The sequence below is a fragment of the Lytechinus variegatus genome, chromosome 4, assembly GCF_018143015.1.
Source record: "Lytechinus variegatus isolate NC3 chromosome 4, Lvar_3.0, whole genome shotgun sequence".
NCBI classification, from domain to species: Eukaryota; Metazoa; Echinodermata; class Echinoidea; order Temnopleuroida; family Toxopneustidae; genus Lytechinus; species Lytechinus variegatus.
This window is the reverse complement of record NC_054743.1, coordinates 39064622-39084842: the sequence shown is the minus strand read 5'-3', so window position 1 is coordinate 39084842 and position 20221 is coordinate 39064622. Positions and strand designations below refer to the sequence as shown.

Here is a 20221-nt window from a genome sequence, read left to right as displayed (position 1 = left end):
TTTGCCCATGAAGTAACTACGAACTGGTCTATAGGTTACCCAACCAAGGATCATAGTCCGGCGAAGTGCGAATGTCATTTTTCGCCTTCATTCTCATTTGATTCCTATCCTCATCTGAGATTTCATTACCGAACTTTTTATATGCTTCCAATTTTCATTTCTTAATGCTAACTGCAAACCCGGGCTGCTAACCTAGGCTGTACAAATAATACATTTTAGCACATGAATGTATACACAGACGGTGGATACGGGGCGGAGGGGGGGGGGGCTGCAGGGCGACGCGTCCCCCTAATTTTCAAGTGGAGGGGACAGCCCCCCCCCCCCCGATTAAAAAAAGAAAGAGAGGAAGAAAAGAAGATAGAAAAGAAGAAAGAAAAAAAAGAAAGAAAGAGAATAAGAAAAAAAAGGAAAGGTGAGATAAAAAGTGCACGCCGACTGAACAGCTGAAACAAGACAAATTAAAACCTATGTAAAATAACAACAAATTGCAGTTTTTACTATATGGAAAATAGTACACAAATTTTAAACTCGCACCCAATACGATTTCGTTTAGAACAAAAAATGAAAAGCCAAAAAAAAAAAAAAATCGCACCAAAATGGAGGAGGTTAGTGTCAATTATCAATTATATAAATCGAAGTTTAGAACCCAAGTTCAATAAACATCTTGGCGGTGACTCAACACCCACACTTCTCAACGGGAATTTGTTAATTACCCTTTATAATGCAGTGTTATAAGAAATATAACGAATAGTAGTGAAAAGACTGGAAACGCAAAAATATTTAAATAAATAGATTCGAGTCTGAAAATGCGCGCAACCTTCCAAGCTCATTCTCTGCGCTAACTCGCATTCCTCCTTTCTCCTAAAAACCCTCATTTTCCAAATTCAAATTCAATTCGGTTTATTGCATATATTAAAGCAGGGGCGTCGATGCATTTTTCAGATGGGGGGGGGCAAAATCATGAGTCAACGTTCCAAAGGCGCTCGATCGTACAAAACAGCCACCCTCACACACACACAGGTATGTATATATATATATATATATATATGACTCATGAGATACAGACACGAATCTCACCAACAAATAAATACGAGCGCGAAGCGCGAGCTGAAATTTTTTAGTATACTGACCTTAAAACGGGAAAAGCGTACCTGTTTAGGACTGTAGTAACTCATGAGGATACATATCACGTGCACACTAAACAGATAATGCGAGTGCCGAGAGCAAGCTGAAATTTCTTTGCATTCTGACCTGAAAGCTTGATATTGTAAGTATTTTTGGTAGCGATGATTAAGATTGGTATCTAAAACAACATTAGATGCGAGCGCGAAGCGCGAGCTGAAAATTTTAATACTTCGATCTGACAAAAAATGACAGTTTAATAGACGTTTTTGATAAAAAAACAAGGTATGTATCCAACAAAAGATTATTGCAAATCGAAGCGGGAGCTTTTTTGAGGTTTAGAACTGAAAACGGGACATTCTATTCACCTATTTAATCATGAAAAAGTATGGGTTTTTGCTACATAAATGATGCGAGCGCGAAGTGCGAGCTAAAAATTTTGATATTTCGATCTGACAAAAAATGAGAGTTTAATGGACGTTTTTGAAGAAAAAAAAACAAGATATATATCCAACAAAAGATTATTTCAAATCGGAGCGGGAGTTTTGAACTGAAAACGGGACATTGTATTCATCTATTAAATCATGAAAAGTATGGGTTTTTGCTACAGAAATGATGCGAGCGCGAAGTGCGAGCAGAAAATTTTTATATTCCAATCTGAAAAGCGGACATTCCGAGCACGATTTGAAATAAAGAACGATTTGTGTATCTCAATCTCGCTTGCTGAACATTACAATCTTATTTTATTTTTGCACATCCGGAATTATTGGGGGGGGGGGGGCAAAACGATGTTTGCCCCCCCCCCATATTTCCATTAGTGGGGCGACCCCCCCCCCCCCCAGGATCGACGCCTCTGATATAAAGTTCAAAGAATGTAGAAAAATGCATGGAAAGAATAAATAGGTCTACTTGCGAATTAACAAAATAAATCAAATAAGAACTATCAAAATTATAAAGTACAAGATTAAATATTTCACTGCAGGTTTACATTCATCGTCGGTACGTGATAAATAAGTTTGCATAAACAGGGAGGTAATCTGCTTTCAAGGAAAACATGGAGCTTTGAATAACCCATTTTACAATCAATATGCACAAATCATTTTGCTCGTTATTCAGGTTTTCATTGCAATTTGATGATGCTTACAAAAAAGATACTGAATATCAAGAAGATAGGTATTCTTTTCACGAATTACAGCAAACAGTAATTGATTTCAGTGTTCCCTTTTCAGGTCGGTATATCACTTGTATTCAGAATGTATTAGAATGTCAAAATTTTAGGTCTGAATATCAATATTTTTGAGCGTGCGATTCGCGCTCGCATCAATTGTTGAGATATCCTTCCTTTTCGCGCTCGCATCAATTGTTTAGATATCCTTCCTTTTCGCACTCGCATCAATTGTTTAGATATCCTTCCTTTTCGCGCTCGCATCAATTGTATATCCTTCCTTTTCGCGCACGCATCAATAATTGTTTAGATATCCTTTCTTTTCGTGCTCACATCAATTGTTTAGATATCCTTCCTTTTTTATTTCGCGCTTGCATCAATTGTTTTGATATCCTTCCTTTTCGCGCTCGCAGCAATTGTTCAGGGTAGATACCCATCCTGTTGAGGATCACATAGGCTTATAGAATCACAAACTTTAAGTCGGAATATCAAACAATTTTCAGACCTCATGACCATAGCTCATGGCAGCTAGACCTTCGATTGAATAATAGCCCTACTTTATTATGGAAGCAATCATCAAGAACAATTTCTAGCCCTTTGGCACATTCGTAGGCGTATAATAATCTACAACAAAATACAATTTTTTTTAGGTCCACAAAAGAAATAAAGATGACAAATTTCATAAAACAACACACTCATTCACGGAAATTCCCCGTTCTTTTCTTTCTACTCACACCTTCCCGCACTGGTGTACAGATGGAGGAGGGGGGGGGGGGGGGCAAGAAGTCCAAAAATTTTCACGACAAAGAAAAGAAAGTAAAGAGAGAATGGTAAACTAGTCTGCTATGCAGACTCTGAATGGCTCGTGAGGTCGGATCTTTGGATTTTTACATCACTGTAACGAATTTCATTGTCAAAGTTGGATAATTTATTTATTAAATGGTTAATACCCTCATCAGTGCTTCATTTATCAAATAGTGACCATCAACTGAGACGGTAGGACATCTTCATGAGTGAGTTTGTCTTTTATGATGATGATGACAATTAGGAGACAATGACAACAATAATATAAATATCATTGATGACACTCCTACTATACTGATGATAATAATAAAATTGATGATAATAATAATGATTATGATGATGACGATAATAATAATAACAATACTAATGATAATAACAATAATGATAATAACAATAATAATGATAATAATAATAATAATAATAATAAAGGCACCATTGCTAAATTAAGCATGTAACGTCAGTCGGAATGTTGTCGGATTTATTGCAGATTTACGGATTTCCGCAGTCTGGACAGGGGCGGATTCTACAACACAGAAAATCTATTGTCAAAAGTCCTCTTGGAAAAGCAGTGTTTGTCGAAAATCGGAGAATCAAACCAGCAGTTTCTCCCGGACTCTGAAAACACGACATATTTGCAGTTTTTCGTCGGCTGAGAATCTCACGATGATCAGCTGTCCCAGCTCACCAATTATCAACAAAGACCTCTCAGTTGTTCAATATGATTTGACGGGCATTTTCAATATATTTTCTATGTTGTATAATCCGTCCCCGTCGAGATTGCGAACACTCAGTACCTTACGAAACAGGACGTGAATCTTCCTGACACCGTGAATGATAATAGTAATTTAAAACAAATAACAAAAAGGGTGCTGAACAACTGTGCTGAAACGCTACCGTAACTGTTGTAATGGGGTTTTCGTGACACTATACAAAACACACATGGTTCTTTGAACAGGATGTCTTGCGTATCTTGCGTGGAGTGAGAGTTTCCATGTTAATCCCTGCACTGTTATAAGCCTAATTGCTTTATTTTATTTGTTTTCAGATTCCATATATTTTATTGTGAAGTAGAATTAAAGATGTCTAAACGGTGTTGCCTGATTCAAAAGCTTTGTTCGAGTGTGCTTTTCCATGTCATTAAGTGATATTTCTGTGACGTCATTTTCCTTTTCCTCCCTGGCTAGCTCGTCAGTTGGTATTTTCTCATCATAAGCTTTCCTATAAAAACATGAAAAAATAGAGAATCACAAGAATTACTAATATCGAAAATGACCACTATGCTATAACAGCTAGCAGGACTACTCGGCATCTTACTCAACACAAATTGAGATCTTATTCATTAATGATTATTTTTAAAAATATTTGTTAATTTGTATGTTAAGGTCAACTTAAAATGCTATTTTAACCCTAAATAGACTGGGCTATTTCGATACCTATGAAGACTGAGGGGGGGGGGGCTGAATCGCCCCCCCCCTTGTGATCTAGGCTGTCGATCGTGCGATCGCTACAAAAATTGGCACGCGCGTTACCTATTGTCTTCTAAATTTCTCTGTTTTTCGACTTTTTGTTTATTGTTTTTTCAATGAAAGTTGTCGGGGATTTTTTATTACTATATAAGGTGGAATTCATTGATTTTAATCAATAAATGGAAAAATAACGATACATTTATGAATTTTGGCTAAAAACACTATTTACATTGGATTTGTACACAAATTCACGGTTTTGAGCAATTTTGGGTCTGCATGCACTTACGAAATGTTGCGTGATTTTGGAAACGCTTACCTGGGGGTCGCAATTTTGGTCTCGAAAGTTGCGCGAAACTTGAAAGTAAAAAGTCAGCGAGCGATGCGCGACGTGGTAAAAAAATTGCGCGGCGGATTTATCATGAAAATTGTCGAGGGAGGGGGGCTGAATTATCCCACCATTAAGTGTGTTTGGATGATAAAATGCCTGGGGTATTGTTTCTAGCGACCAAGGACAAAACAAGAGGAAGAGGAACGACATCCACCGAAATAAAGTTTTGGGTCAGGCTATACCTCCAGTATTCAATTAAAGGGATGGTCCGGGCTGAAAATATTCATATCTCAATAAATAGAGTAGAATTCACAGAGCAAAATGTTGAAAATTTGATCAAAATCGGATAACATATAACAAAGCTATTATTGCATTATTCCGGTGAAACAGTTCTTATAGACAAGGGCGCCGGAAGCGGGGGGGGGGGGGGGCAGGGGGGGCACTTGCCCCCCCAAATAAAATTTTGGGGGGGCAAAACGAGATTTTGCCCCCCCCAATGTGTCCCCCTGAAAGTAGAAAAATGATAAATTATTTAAGGACAAAAGTAAACGAAGGCACTTTTCTGCCTGAAAATTGTCATTTCCATTGTCAAAAATAAAAAATTTTGCCCCTGACGGGGCAAATACATTATCATAGTAAGCCTCGCGTCTTTTGACGAACAGTTCCTCTGTGAAGCATACCTTTGATAAGCCCCTTTTCCTTCTTATTACAGTGTGATAACGTTTAACCTTTTAATGAATACATTTCAGACTAAAAGCAAATGGCAAATAGTGGTCCACCAATGATTAGGTTTATAACTCTATGATGCTGGCTGTGTCGTCTAACAAACGCGCGGTCGCCCAGAAACGCTCAAACCGGACCCGATATCACTAACGCGCGTGAACACTAGTTACTCGAGCAACATATGGAATCTATTGGTGATTGATTGGTGGTGATTTTTTACCTGATTGCTAAGAAAGCATGAATGCTTGTAAGCAAGCAACCAGAGGACCGACGGCTTAAGGTCCCCTCCGAAGGACCTGGTACTGAAGATAATGTCTTACCAAAGGGCACTGGCGCACCAAGTGGGAATCGAACCCGGGTCACCGGAATACGAATCCCCCGCTCTACCGACTGAGCTATCGCGCCTCCATATGTCATAGCTGTCAAGCCAAGAAACCATAACATCTCGAGAAACTTGTTTCAAATATTTTATTTTCAACTAAATATAAATTGAGTTCATACAGTGATAACAAGTCAGTGCTCTAAAGAAAATATCAAGGTCATTTCAACTCAATATAGACATGTTATCAGAAAATTACACACAGAATAATCATGTGTAGAGGATTATAATTTTTGTGAAAATGGTGAATCCCACTCGAAAGCAACTTTGAGATAATGTTTAGACATGAAAAAAATAAAATCATCTGTGAAAGTGTCTTCTTGACCGGACTCATATTATCCGAGATATCAATAAAAATGTAAATAAAGAATATAAAAGAAAAAATAAGCGCTACAGTACTGCTCTACTATAAAAAAATATCTTAAGATATTTTCACAGCCCCGTATTTTCCTCTATTCCTTTTCATTGCCATGATTGGAAGGCGTTTTGTCTGATACTATTTCAGCTCATAATGATATAGCACTTATGTATTTTAGATTCCAAAGCTTCTTCCCATTACCTGTTACTAATCAAATCGAGATGGCAGCTATGTTCTCTGGTTCATCCCAGCTTTGTTATTCATGGACGTTTGCAAAACTAAAACAAAACAATCCGGGAGTGGGTGGGGCTGCAAGACCAAAATTTTCGAACAAACTTAAGAGCGAGGGGTTTGTGATGGGGTGCTTTTGCATTTTCTAGAATAAAATTGAAGGATTTCGTTCACACTTTTGGTAAATTTTGCCCTCTCGATCGGCGGCCCCCGCGGCTGCGTACGGTCATGTTTTGTCTAAAGTCTTTAAAAGGCCTATATTACATTGGTTTGAAACAATTTCGTTTGCAATAAGGCTCGTCATTTGCTGGAACAGGGGACCCTGATCATGGGTCAGAAGGGAGGAAACAGAAGGAGCAAAAAAAAAAACTCCAAGACTGTTTAATTCTCAAGAAATTTATTTTTGGATGCTCTTAGCAATGCAACTTTTATACTCCATTTTTACACAAAGTCCTTACCGGGGGGGGGGGGGGGGGTCCCACCCACAGCCTCTCCCGCTCGATCGCTTCGGTATCTCACGCTGTCAAAAATATTGTGCCCCCTTCAGGATTTTGCCCCCCCCAAAACTGAAAGTGTTCCGGCGCGCCTGCTTATAGACATGACTTAGTCTTCATGAATATTCATTAGGTGTGCTGATAATGTCATATCACCACTTGTTCTTCTGCATTTTATTACATGAAGTTAGGTTTATTAAAAATAATCTACCAAAAACTGAAACAATTGAATTGATAACTTGCTGCAACTTATCTCATCATAATGGAGACAGATTATTTGCACATTTATGTAAAAAATATAATAATGATTTCATGTATGAGAAAAAGGAAAGTAAGGATGTATCATCATCACCCCACCTAATGAATATTCATGAAGACATGCCGAGAACCGTTTCACCGGAATAATGCAAATCTTTAAAATTAAATAACCTGATGAAATGATAAAATTTTCAGCACTTTGCTCCGTGAATTTTACTCTAATGATATAGATATTTTCAGCCCTGGGTGTCCCTTTAAGAACAAAAATGTAGTGAACAATAGCCCGTCTTACCCCCCCCCCCTTTTCAACGACCCTGGTGACACCCCTACAGAAATTCTAGACAAAAAGATAAACTTACGTTCCGAAGATTTCCCCCTCTTCAATGGTTTCCGGTAGTTTCTTGCCCTGCGTCTCGGGGAAGAGAAGGGAGAGAAACCCAGCCAAGATGGTGGTGGTTCCAAAGATAATAAGAGGAGCGGGGTAATAATAGTCCCCTAGGATGAGAATCAGGGGTGAAACAATGGCACCAAACCGAGCCATCATAGAACAGGTGCCCACACCAATGCTCCTATGATAATGATGATAATGGAAATGGATATGGTGATATCGGATAACGGTATTCAGTGAGAGGAAAAATTCTTCGAAAATAATACTACCGTTTATATCAATTAAGTCACAGCTTGCGTTTTATGTACGCCTGTAGAATAAAAACTATTTTTGCCTAATATACATATTGTACACTGTATAATATAGGCCTGTACAATGTATTCGAGTCGTCCTTTATTATTCTTGTGAAAGTAGTTGATAGATTACAGGACTGGCCACATTAAAATTCCAATAGTTTTCATGCATCTTTCATACAATGAAATATAAAAATATTAACTTGCTAAAATGTTGGCTTATTGACTTAACTGAACAATGTGAATCTTTCCAAGAAACAATAAAAACTTCAATTTTTATCCTCGAACATTGTGAGAGCTTACATCCGATATTGCTGAAAGTGTCCCTCGTAATTGCCCATTTATCATTTCATGAGTTCAAGTCCTTTTAACAAATATTGTTGATAGACTTGGATTGAAATGGTTAAATCTACCTACCTGACTGGTGTAGGGAAGCATTCTGCTGAGTAAACATAGACGATGGCATAAGAAGCCGATATGGCTGATTTACCGATCAAGGCAACCACTGTATTCCAAACACCAGCAGCTGATGAAAAACAGAGAGAAACCAGATTAATACTATCGGTGGCGTACAGATGGGGTGGGGGAACTTGCCCCTCCCCAAAAAATAATACAAATGATAACAAAGGCATTACATTAGTCAAATCATTGATATATATAAAAAAAGCAAGGGGCCCAAGATCGATCCTTGTGGAACTCCGCATTTTATGGATTGAAGGTTAGAAGAAATATTATTATGAGTTACACTGTTTTCTATCTAACAGATAACTCTCAAACCATGATAATGCACTTTCTCTAACTCCATAATTTTCAATTGTTTAGGTAAAATTTGGTGGTCGAGAGTATCAAAGACTTTGCTTAGGTCAATGAATACTCTTCCTATTAGTTCTTTATTTGCCATTGCATTTGCAATGTTATTGTAATATGTTATAAAGCCCGGTCCGTGGAATGTCCTTTCCTGAATCCATATTGGTTTGAGTTTAGAAAATGAAAAGTATCTACGAACGTATAAAATCTGCTGTAAAATATACATATTGTTTGAATTTTTATTTGAATGTGCTAGGAAGAATAGATATAGGCCTCTAATTGGTTATTTTATGTGGATTGTCTTTTTTGAAAACAGGATTTACCTTTCCATTTTTTAGTGACTCAGGACATTTGCCGATTGCCGATGCTGATCGATAGATTAAAAACATGACTAAAAGGAGATGTAATATAATGTATGATGTGTTTAGGAAGGAAAGTGGTTATTCTATAATGCCCTTGAGATTTGTTTGATTTGAGATGTTTTGTTATTTCAATTATTTCCTGAACAATTGTTGGTTTAATGTCAGACCTTATACGTGTAAAATGGGCTCACAATTGGGCTAATTTCTATCTTGATAAAACACCACAATTGATAACATTCTTCAAAACATAGGATGTATAAATGAAGAATTTTATTTACGTAGACCGATACGGATGAGGCAAGCAGAGCCGCCAATGATGAGGAAAGTAGCGATACTTGGTCGACGACCAAAGAAATTGATGGAGAAAATGGCTAACACAAAACCGACGATCTCGACTGCACCGGACAGGAAGAAGTTCAAGTATACATTGAACCCTAGGTCACCACTGCTATAGGTCAATCCGTAGTATACCATGTTATTCACCATCCTGTGGAAAGGATGAAAATATTGAGTAATATCGATTAGACAGTTAATCTTTAATATAATCGAATTGCCCGATTCTTGGACCAGGGGCGGACTCCGGAATTGAGAGGGGGTGCATGGAGGAAGGGCAAGGGGCAAATGTAAAGTGGTGAGAGCAGATTTTTGGCGACGTATAACGCCTTGTACAAAGCATAAGGAAAAGAAGACTGATACGCAAGCGGCTGATCGAGGAAAATGTGGCTGAAAAAAAATATCCACCCCCTGCTATTGGCGTAGGCTGGATTCATCCTTGACATCTCAGAGTTCTTCGTTTAATGATCCAGCGATTTGAAAATGTAGGAACATTGTCCTCCCGGGAGAGATGTCCTGTATGTCTCCGGGCTGGCTCACCCTATGTAATAAATTTTTGGCATGACGCGGTTTTTTTTTTTACCAAGTCCTATTGTTATTTATTTATTTTTTAATTGTGTTTAATATAGTATATGCTAAGATACCCACACATTTTGCATTACATTTGAGAATTTCTGTAAACTTTAAGCAGATAACCTATATTACAGTTAAAACACAATTCAAAGTAATATGGCAAATCATACATCCGTGCTTCATAATATCACGAAAGTTGACATAATCATAGCGTATAAAAATAATAATAAACAGGCGCCTGCTTTCTTTCCGCATTACCACACAACTAACAAAATACAAATTAATGTAACTTAACTTTTAGAAAGTGTTTGGCGTCACGGTGTAAGATTTGTTATGTTATTTTTGTTGCATTTTTGTTTTTGGATCAATGAAAGACAATTACTCACCAATTGTAAATGAAGTTGATAGTTCTCCATCGAAGGACAGGTGTCCTGAAAAGATCAAGGATACCTGCTTTAGGGGCTAGGCTTGCAGCTTTCTAGAAAATTACACACAAATTATATAAAAGACAGTAAAGATGGGGGTTTTATTTACCCCTTTTCTTTGTATTTAAATAAGAAAAATAAGAAAATGGTTAATCTCCATAAAAAATATACTACATATATTCCGAATATTCATCAGTACTTTCTTCTATTAAATTTGACAATTTCTAGTTATTCTTGCAATTTAATGTGGTAAGTCATTACACGAGCAGGAAGATTTCATTGATGTCTAAACATGCTTTAAAGTACCCATTTTAGGCTTTAAAGTACTCATTTTAGTTTATAAACTGTTACATATCTATTAGAAATCACTGGGTTACAGCGACTAAGCCCCTCACCTCCTCAAACAATACCTGAAACATACATGACATACCAGTAACCATAGCAACACGGCTCAAACCTACCTGTTCTTTTACCTCTTCCTCTGTGAAGAGGGGATGAGGTAGTTTTCGTTTGTTGACCTTGGCGACTTTGTGTATGATTTTCTCAGCTTTCTTGCTATTACCATGGGAGAGAAGCCAACGTGCTGATTCTGGAATGAAACTTGTGAGAAATTATTAATAAAAAGGTTTATTCCAATAAAGTATAATGGTAAGCAGAATCAAACTTTACAAAATTATCTTATCGTGTTTGACGTAAAATGTACGTCTTTCTATAGAAGCAAGATAAAGGTTAATCGTTCTAAACTTGATAATCTCCGCTCTGAATAAAAAGAATGTAAAAAATAATAATTATCGATAAGCAAAACAAGAGAAATCACTTCGACAAAAGCCTGTTTTATTCTTCATTTTTTATAAGCTGAGACAAAATGGGAAACACGAACATTCTTTTTTTGTAGAAATTTGAGTCAGAAGGGGCCAGGGGCCGCCTACCCTATATATCCCATCCCCTTTCCAATGGGTATGCGCCTGAGTTCATGATTGTGATCTTGATAAGACATGGACACATGGGATTCTCCATAATATGTTAATAGCGATTTGATACTTTTACTTATTGGAGACTAAAAATCTGGAATCAATTCGCCCCTGTAATAATTTATAGGCCCTACAGCATTCTATAAAAAAATCAAGTGAATATTCTGTCTTCGAAGGACATGAAGAAAGTGAATAAATTTCACTAGATTATAATCAACTTTCAGTGGATTTTGAGTGAATTTCACCATTTTTCATGGACACATTCACTCCAAATTCACAGTAAAAAAAATTGACTCCAAAATGACTGATCGTTGACGTCACTACCAAGGGCCGGGGTGAGTGAAACTTACGGCATTAGCAAAAAGAAAAGGAAAAGAGGAGCAGAAATGATAATTTGCAGCGTCCTCCAGTAGCGGACGAAGTAGGCAATGATGGCAAGAAGCATGTAGGAGGAGGCAAAGAAAACCTGGACGGTTATTCCGGTCACTGTCCGCCATTTTGGTCCGACGAACTCCAGACCTGTATTATCATCAAGAAATATGAAAGAAAGTAAGCTTAATCAAAACAAAAGGAAATTAAAACGTATCCATGTGTAATGTAGACCAATCAGCAGTCCCCCCTTTCCATTCCTATATTTACCCCTAAGGAATATTCTCAAAAATTGCAAAGACTTTTACACGCTCTGGGTTGAGTGAACTGCTTGATTCCATGGGGATAATTATATTTATTGCGAAACATACGGGATCTCTTGAAAAAGCTAAATAGTGGCAAGATGTGGATGAAAAAGGAAACTACAAGGGAAAACAATGGAGAAATAAAATGACAGAGAGAACATTGACAAGAAATGTGTTTCATAAGAGAGACTGAGGTACAAATTGAAAGTCAAGAAGTTCGAACGAAGTGTATTTGGTTGTATGGATGGGGTGAATAAGTGTAACAAGGGGAGAAACCAAGCAGAAACTTTCACTCAACCTGATATCTGATCAGAAATGATCGAGGTGTTTCAATTAGTATTCAAAATACAATATTACCAATGACGAAGGCAACTTGTAGCACAGCCTTGTTGCCAGCCGCTTGGAAGAAACGAAGGACGATGTACACCCAATAGTTAGGCGAGAAAGCAACCAGTACTCCAAATCCAGCCTGGACACCGAGGCAAATAAACAGAGTTGGATAGCGCCCAATTCTAATGTGGTCAGAAAAAGAGAAAAATAATGATTAAAGCTCAAGTCCACCTCAGAAAAATTTTGATTTGAATCAATAGAGAAAAATCAGACAAGCACAATGCTGAAAATTTCATCAAAATCGGATGTAAAATAAGAAAGTTATGACATTTCAAAGTTTCGCTTATTTTTAACAAAATAGTTATATGAACGAGTCAGTTACATCCAAATGAGTCGATGATGTCACTCACTCACTATTTCTTTTGTTTTTTATTGTTTGAATTATACAATATTTCAATTTTTACTAATTTGATGATTAGGACCTCCTTGCCTGAAGCACATGTTAAAATAATGGAATTCCACGTGTTCAGGGAGGAATGAAACTTCATTTCACATGACAATGACGAGAAAATAAAAATATTTCATATGATAAAATACAAAATAGTGAGTGATGTCATCAGCTCCCTCATTTGCATACTGACCGAGATGTTCATATAACTGTTTTGTGAAATGAAGCGAAACTTTAAAATATCATAACCTTCTTATTTTACATCCGATTTTGACTGAAATTTTCAGTGTTATGCTTGTTGAATTTTTCTCTTTTTATTCAAATCAAGATTTTGATAGGGTGGACTTGTCCTTTAAGTGAAATAATTTCATAAAGTGTCGAGGGAAAATTTCAAAAAAGTTGTCAATATTCCACATGATCAATAGATAGTGATGTGATCAGAAAAAGAAAAGAAACAAACAAATCTCCTCTTTTTTGAAGATATAGTAAGCTTTTCGGGTGTTCACTTTAAAAACAAGAAGATCATTCTTGTCGACAAAAATAGCCGACCAAGGATGTAAAATGAACCTACAATTGCATTTCTAATAATTCGACAAGCGGAAGAACATATATACAAACAACAACAACAAAAAAGAATCAAAAGGACCCCCTTCCCACAAAAACGGTCCCAAAATACCATATTAAAGGTCAATTATTTTTCGGGGGTGGTCATTACGGTTGTACGACTCTGTGTATGTCCTAATTTGAAAATGCATTTAGCTTGAAACATATATTATTTAAACAGTATTACCCATGGATGACATGTATTAACTCCCCCCACCCCATGCAGCTGCCATCCAACTAGTTGTGAAGATTTTGTTTTGTGAAGATTCCTAACTTAGACCCGTGAAATCCTATTCAAAACTATCGAAACAAGGGGCACTCCCATAGAAGTTCGTCTGACAAAAAAAGTTTTGACCTATGTTTGAACCAATAAAAAACATTAACTTTCAAGAGTTGAATGATCTTTGATCAAACGAATAGATACATAATAATGTTCACATCTAAATTTATAACGAAAAACTTGTTTGAACTTACTTGTCAGCAAGGACCCCAAATACAAAAGATCCAACTAGATTACCAACATAAAATACCGATTGGGCATAGTCCGGTAGGTTTTTCTTGTCGCAAACTAGATCCCACTGTAAAATTAGATAAGAAAATTTGATGAAGCAGGAGAATGTCTTTGAGAAAACAATGTAAAAATCTGGCCACAAGGATACTTAATTTTGGTTGCCACCCTAAAATCAAGTCACAAGTTTGAGTCTCCTCCACCGCCCACTCTCTCTCTCCCGTCTGTCTGTCTTTCTCTTACCCACCCTCTCTCTAACTCACACACTCACTCTAGTCCCTATCTATCTATCTATCTATCTATCCCTCTCTTCCTATTGCTTTTATTCAAGCTTTTGTGTCTGATGAAAACCACAATTCTTGGGCAATAAACTTAACCATCCCTTTTAAATATTTCAGATTTTAACTATATAATACGACGACAATGTCTTAACATTACCATACGTTTTTCTCAAGAAAGTCGTCTGATTCATATTATAAATTGAATTGATTTAATAAAACGTGTGCAATTCAATCCCTGTAATTAATGTTTGGTTAGTATCACTTTATTGAACAAGATGCAATAAAAAAACATTATAAAGTACATACCAATCTTTATCGATCAATTTAAATCACAATATATAACAATCATAGAGAGCCCTTGACTTTTATTAGCCATATTGCTGGTCAAAGCAAGGCAGATGAACATGATATAAAAATAAAACTAAGTAACAAAATAATGACCAATATATTCATTAGCAAATAAAGTAACTCATGATGGAAAAATTGATAAAAGATATCGACCTGTCCTGAGTTAATCGACAATTAGGCCTACATATAAATAAATAGGAGTGAAAAACTTACATCTTGTATAATGGATGATTTCAGCTGACTTTTATCGTGTTCCCATCCATCTTGACACGGGATGATTTCGGCTGAACCATTCATCGATGAGTCGTATGATGGATCGAATTCCATGCCTATGAAGCAAATGGAGAACTATATACACTTTGAGTAACGTTAAAAGAAAATGTATGCTAGTATAAACTGAAAATGCAATACATTTTCATGTTTGCTCATGCGGGGCATTTACTTTTTCCTTCATGAACTGTATCCATTTGAAATTAATTAGTTATCCTTTCATTGAATGATTGTCATTTGTTTTCTTAGTAAAGCCACTTAAGGTCAAAATTTCATATAAACATGTAAGACACCACGATGACAGATTCGTTGCAGGAATTTATTTGTTTACTTATTATTACTTAATCATATTAATAGAAGAGTATTTTGGCACGTTGTTCTACAAAGAAGATTTTAAAAAATGATAAAGAGTTGCGATTGATCCGATCAATCACAACTTTGGACGGCCAGCATCATCAACATCTCTCAGGCATGTTTGTTCAAAATATTTTCTATGATGTATATTCATGCATTCATTTCTGTCTAGAAAATTCACTGTGCTTCGCTTTGTTTACAAACGACATTGTTCAACTTCCCGTAGAAAAAAATATGACATTGATGGATTCCCATAGATTTACGATTGATTCATCAATCATAACTCTTTGTAAGACGGAGCCCAGAAATCGTATAACATGTATTATATTGTGCAAGAGTATTTCTAGACTATTGTATTTACCTGTGATATTATACGTATCGCACTGATCGTAAACAAGATCCCCGTCTTCGTAACTGGTTGGGATACTACCATTTTTCTTTGCCTCTTCACAATCCTTGACAGATAAATTCCATTCAGTGCAGTTTTCATCCTTCCAATACTCAGCCTGATTCAAAAGATTTATGAAAACCATCATTTTTTTAGAATGTCATTACTGATGGAGGTAGGTAGAGTCACATCATCTTAACCCGGTAATAATGGAGTGATCTGTACCTTTTCGTCATTCACTTCGTTATTCATATCACCATCGTCTTCACCACCAGCACCTAAACTACTACCACTGCCATCATCAGCAATTCGGTCATCATTATCATCATCCTCTTTATCCCCGTCATCATCATATTTCACCATCATCATCATCATTATAATAGGGCATATAATGTTTTCCTTGTAGGTTACTCCATTAATAAAGGGTTTAACCAGAAATACACTTTCTGTTTTGGTGAAAAGTAAATGGTGGTGATTTTTTTACCTTTCTAATCACCATCGTCACCACTACCATCAACATCATTATCATCAGCATTTTATCAATATTATCATCACCATCCTTACTGTTATCACCACCACTACCACGGCAGCTGCCGTAATTATCATCATCACCTTCATTATCATTGTACCTTCATCACCATCGTCATCAACATAATTATCATCATATCCATTAGCATCGTCATCATCATCTTCATTACCATCTTCATCATCAACATCACCTTCATTATCATCATCATCTTCATCTCCGTCATCATCATCATTATAATAGGGCGTATAATGTTTTCCTTGTAGGTTACTCCATTAACACAGGGTTGAACCAGAAATGCACTTTCTTTTTTGGTGAATAGTAAATGATGGTGATTTTTTTTAACTGATTGCTAAGAAAGCATGAATGCTTGTAAGCAAACAACCAGAGGACCGATGACTTAAGTTCCTCTCCGAGTGACCTGGTAATGAGGATTAATGCCTTACCAAATGGCACTAGTGCACCAAGTGCACTGTTAGAAAATTTATCCTTAAACTAAAAGAAGTTCCTGCAGCAGAGTCTCGAGAACACCTGTAATCTTACCAGATTGCGTAATCTTACAGGAAATTGGTATTTGGTGTGTGTAATCTTACAAATTTCCTTAAATAAAACACTCTTTTCCCCTTTTTCTAACAGACCTGTTCTGTTAAATTGCAGAAAAATTCCTGTTTCATGAATTTAAAGAATGATTCTGGTATTGCTTTCTGCAAAATCTTCTTTTATTTTTCTGTAAAATCAGGTTTTTTTTAACAGTGTGGGAATCGAACACGGGTCACCGGAATCCGAAATCCCCGCTCTACCGACTTAGCTATTGCGCCTCCATATATTTTTGTTGGAAATAATAGATACGAATTCGAATTCAAATTCATTATTTCGAACATCATATAGAAATTCATTACCTTCAATTCAATTTATCGAAAAGGCAAAATGAGTGAGCATGCATACAAAGATTCATTTTCTAAATACATAATTGAAGTCTTCGAAGACGTAATTGAAACGATACACATCAATGGGTTAGATGCATAAAAAAGTAGCAATTGCTTTTGCTTGATTCCGTGTGCATAACAATGAGCTAGCAAATGATTTTGTTAGTAAGCACAAGAAATTGATAGCTGCCTGCTAGCATTATGCTTGACGATTAAAGCTATTGCTAAAACCGTATGCATGCATAAAGCGAACCTTAGTCGTTGGTTAAGCCTTTGCTGTTTTTTTTCTTCAAGTTCCGTCAGAGCAGCTTGAGCGTTTGCTTGATCAAGGCGTTTGCGTTTCGTAATCATGTACATGCAGTGGCTTACCGTGGGTCACGGCATTGGGGGGGGGGGGGCACCAGCAAAAATTTTGAGTCACTTCGTGAGCGCGCAAAGCGCGCTCAGTTGCAAGGTGTACTGAGGTAATAGAGAAATTTTAAGGACAGTACTATTAAATGGATATGTATCTCACTGATCAAATAATGCGAGCGCGAAGCGCGAGCTGAAATTTTTTGATATTCAGACCTAAAAGGGAAATTATAATCAAATTTTTGTAATCATGATACGTACCTGTCTCGCTAAACAATGCGAGCGCGAAGCGCGAGCTGAAATTTTTGTATATATTTACCTCAAACAGGGAGATATTAAGGACTGTTTTTAAGAATCCATTAAGAGTATACACATCTCACTATAGTCATCTTAGCGAGTGCCAAGCGCTTGCTGATTTTGTATACATGAAGCACTTGTAGTCATTGTAATCACATCATACGTATCTCACTAATCAAATAATTCAAGCGCGAAGCGCGAGCTGAAAATTTAGATAATTCACACCTGAGAGGGGCATTTTAAGGCTTGTTTGTTGAAATACACGAAGACCATACGTATTTCACTAACGAAGTGATGCGAGCGCGAAGCGCGAGCTGAAAATTTTTGATATTCAGATGGGAAAAAGAGACATTTTAAGGACTGATCCGTATCCATGGAGAGCAGAGATATCTTACCAATCCACTAATGTAGACGTAATCACGGGCATACAATGTTTTATATCAAGACCTTAACATGGGGCAATCACTTCAAGTAGTCATGAAAAAGAAGCAAATGTCACTACATAAAATGATAACTCGAAGTGCGAGGAAATATATTTGGTGTATATTGACTTGAAAACGGGAGGTTTTAGTACAACAGGGTCATATATCTCATTAAACAGACAACGCAAGCACCAGGAACAGTGAAGAGATAAGACCTAAGAAAATTATGTTTCATAAAAATTCGATAAAAATGTTTCTATGTAATATAACATAACAAAATTATTATATAACATTATAATGAATAATAATTTCTTCTTTCCCACTTCGTTTCTCTTCGTTTCTCCCTCTTTTTCTCCTTTTCCCGTTTTTTTTTGGTCAGCCGATGGGGGGGGGGGGCAGGTGCCCCCATGCCCCCCCCCCGTAGTTACGCCACTGTGTACATGCACCAGAGAGAAAACCCCGGTGTAAATGTGTTCATCCTAGTAAGATCAAACCTAATGCCAACTATATAAATTCATTAATTATAATCAAGTTAAGGGAATAGTTTGACACCACGTCTCGGGAAAAGATGTTACATGACAGAAGCGATGTTGTGCACTGCAACACCATTTTTCTTCTGTGAGTCGTGTTCGCACTGGCGTGATGTCACTAAGGGTTTCAGCAGAAGCAAATGGTTATACATAAAGCAATTGCTAAGGCATGATCTTTTGCCCTGCTAGCAGTTGCTTGTTCTTGAAGTAATTCCTTTCAAGCAGTTGCTATTCTTTATGCATCTGACCCAATGCTTGCACTCAAAATTATGCAAAGAAACTTAAGAAAGACATTCGATTCTGAAGGCCTACTCATCACAATGCTTGCGCTCATGAATGTTCTGATTACACAGACAATAAAACGTTCTCTTATTCTATTCTCTGATGCCTATATGATATGAATACGAATACATCATATTCATGATAATCATAAAATGTTCAACACTGCCATCATAAATGTAGGCTTATCATTGTTAATCCATCACTCATCCCCTTTAGATCTAACTCGTCGGATTTTTATCAATCAAGTTAAAGGGGAAGTTCACCCTGAAGACAAGTTTGTTGTAAAAATAGCAGAAAAAATAATTAAAAATATTGGTGAAGGTTTGAGGAAAAATCCGTTAAAGATTAAGAAAGTTATTAGAATCTTAAGTTTTGGATTTGTGACGTCATAAACGAGCAACTGCCCCAGATGTTGTATAATATAAAATGCATGAATTTTATTTTTTAATGGTTCCTGATGACCTACTTTGTTTTCTTTTCATGGTCCGGAGTGAAATGATTTGTCTATTGATGTACAAAAGGTACAGTAAAAACAATTTTCTGAGAAAATGACATTTCATTGATATTTTATCATTCGCTATCATATTACGCCACATATCAAATAATAAGAATCCTAATAACTTTGTAATCCTTAATGGATTTTTTTCCAAACCGCCGGCAATATTTTTGTCTTTTTATTTTTACAATAAACTTTTTGTCAAGGTGAACTTCCCCTTTAAGTACTTTCACTTTTCAAAATTTATTAAGAATGATTTCTATTATATCATAAAGGATAATGATGTTTCTCCTTGCCTTACACCAGTGATCTGTAGTCCCAGCTATAAAAACTTGTGTCATGGAGTGAAAAGCAGTCGTACCAGCCATCAAACATACTACGAAATATACGCGTCTCTGATATGGACCGAACGACCCCAGCTCATTAAGGATATCGTCGAAATGCATTCTTGCCGATAATCACTGAAATTATAATGTTTACAACGATGATGATAATAATACTTACATTATGGTTACATTACATGAAACAAACACACAATACTTGCACTTTCCTTCCTCTAAACTACAATTACAACTGTACTTGCACTAGCTATCTTTTGCCGATAACTAATTTATAACCATACACAATTATTTCAGAATACAAATAATTATTAAACCAGACGTTAACTTTGACTTGTAAATCAAATACTTGTGTATTGTAAATTTTGC

The 20221-nt window shown here is 36.5% G+C and overlaps 1 protein-coding gene across 1 annotated transcript; it reads right to left on the bottom strand.

Moving 5' to 3' along the window:
• Positions 1-4164: 4164 nt before the first annotated feature.
• LOC121412975 (organic cation transporter protein-like) lies at positions 4165-16059 on the bottom strand. The gene is made up of 12 exons (XM_041605738.1): positions 15910-16059; positions 15658-15802; positions 14886-15001; positions 14010-14113; positions 12512-12666; positions 11831-11999; positions 10971-11109; positions 10471-10562; positions 9457-9665; positions 8427-8535; positions 7688-7897; positions 4165-4309 (listed from the first exon to the last, which is right to left on the bottom strand). Exons 1-12 carry the CDS (start codon positions 16057-16059, stop codon positions 4165-4167), a joined length of 1743 nt encoding a protein of 580 aa, XP_041461672.1.
• Between the last annotated feature and the right edge of the window lie 4162 nt (positions 16060-20221).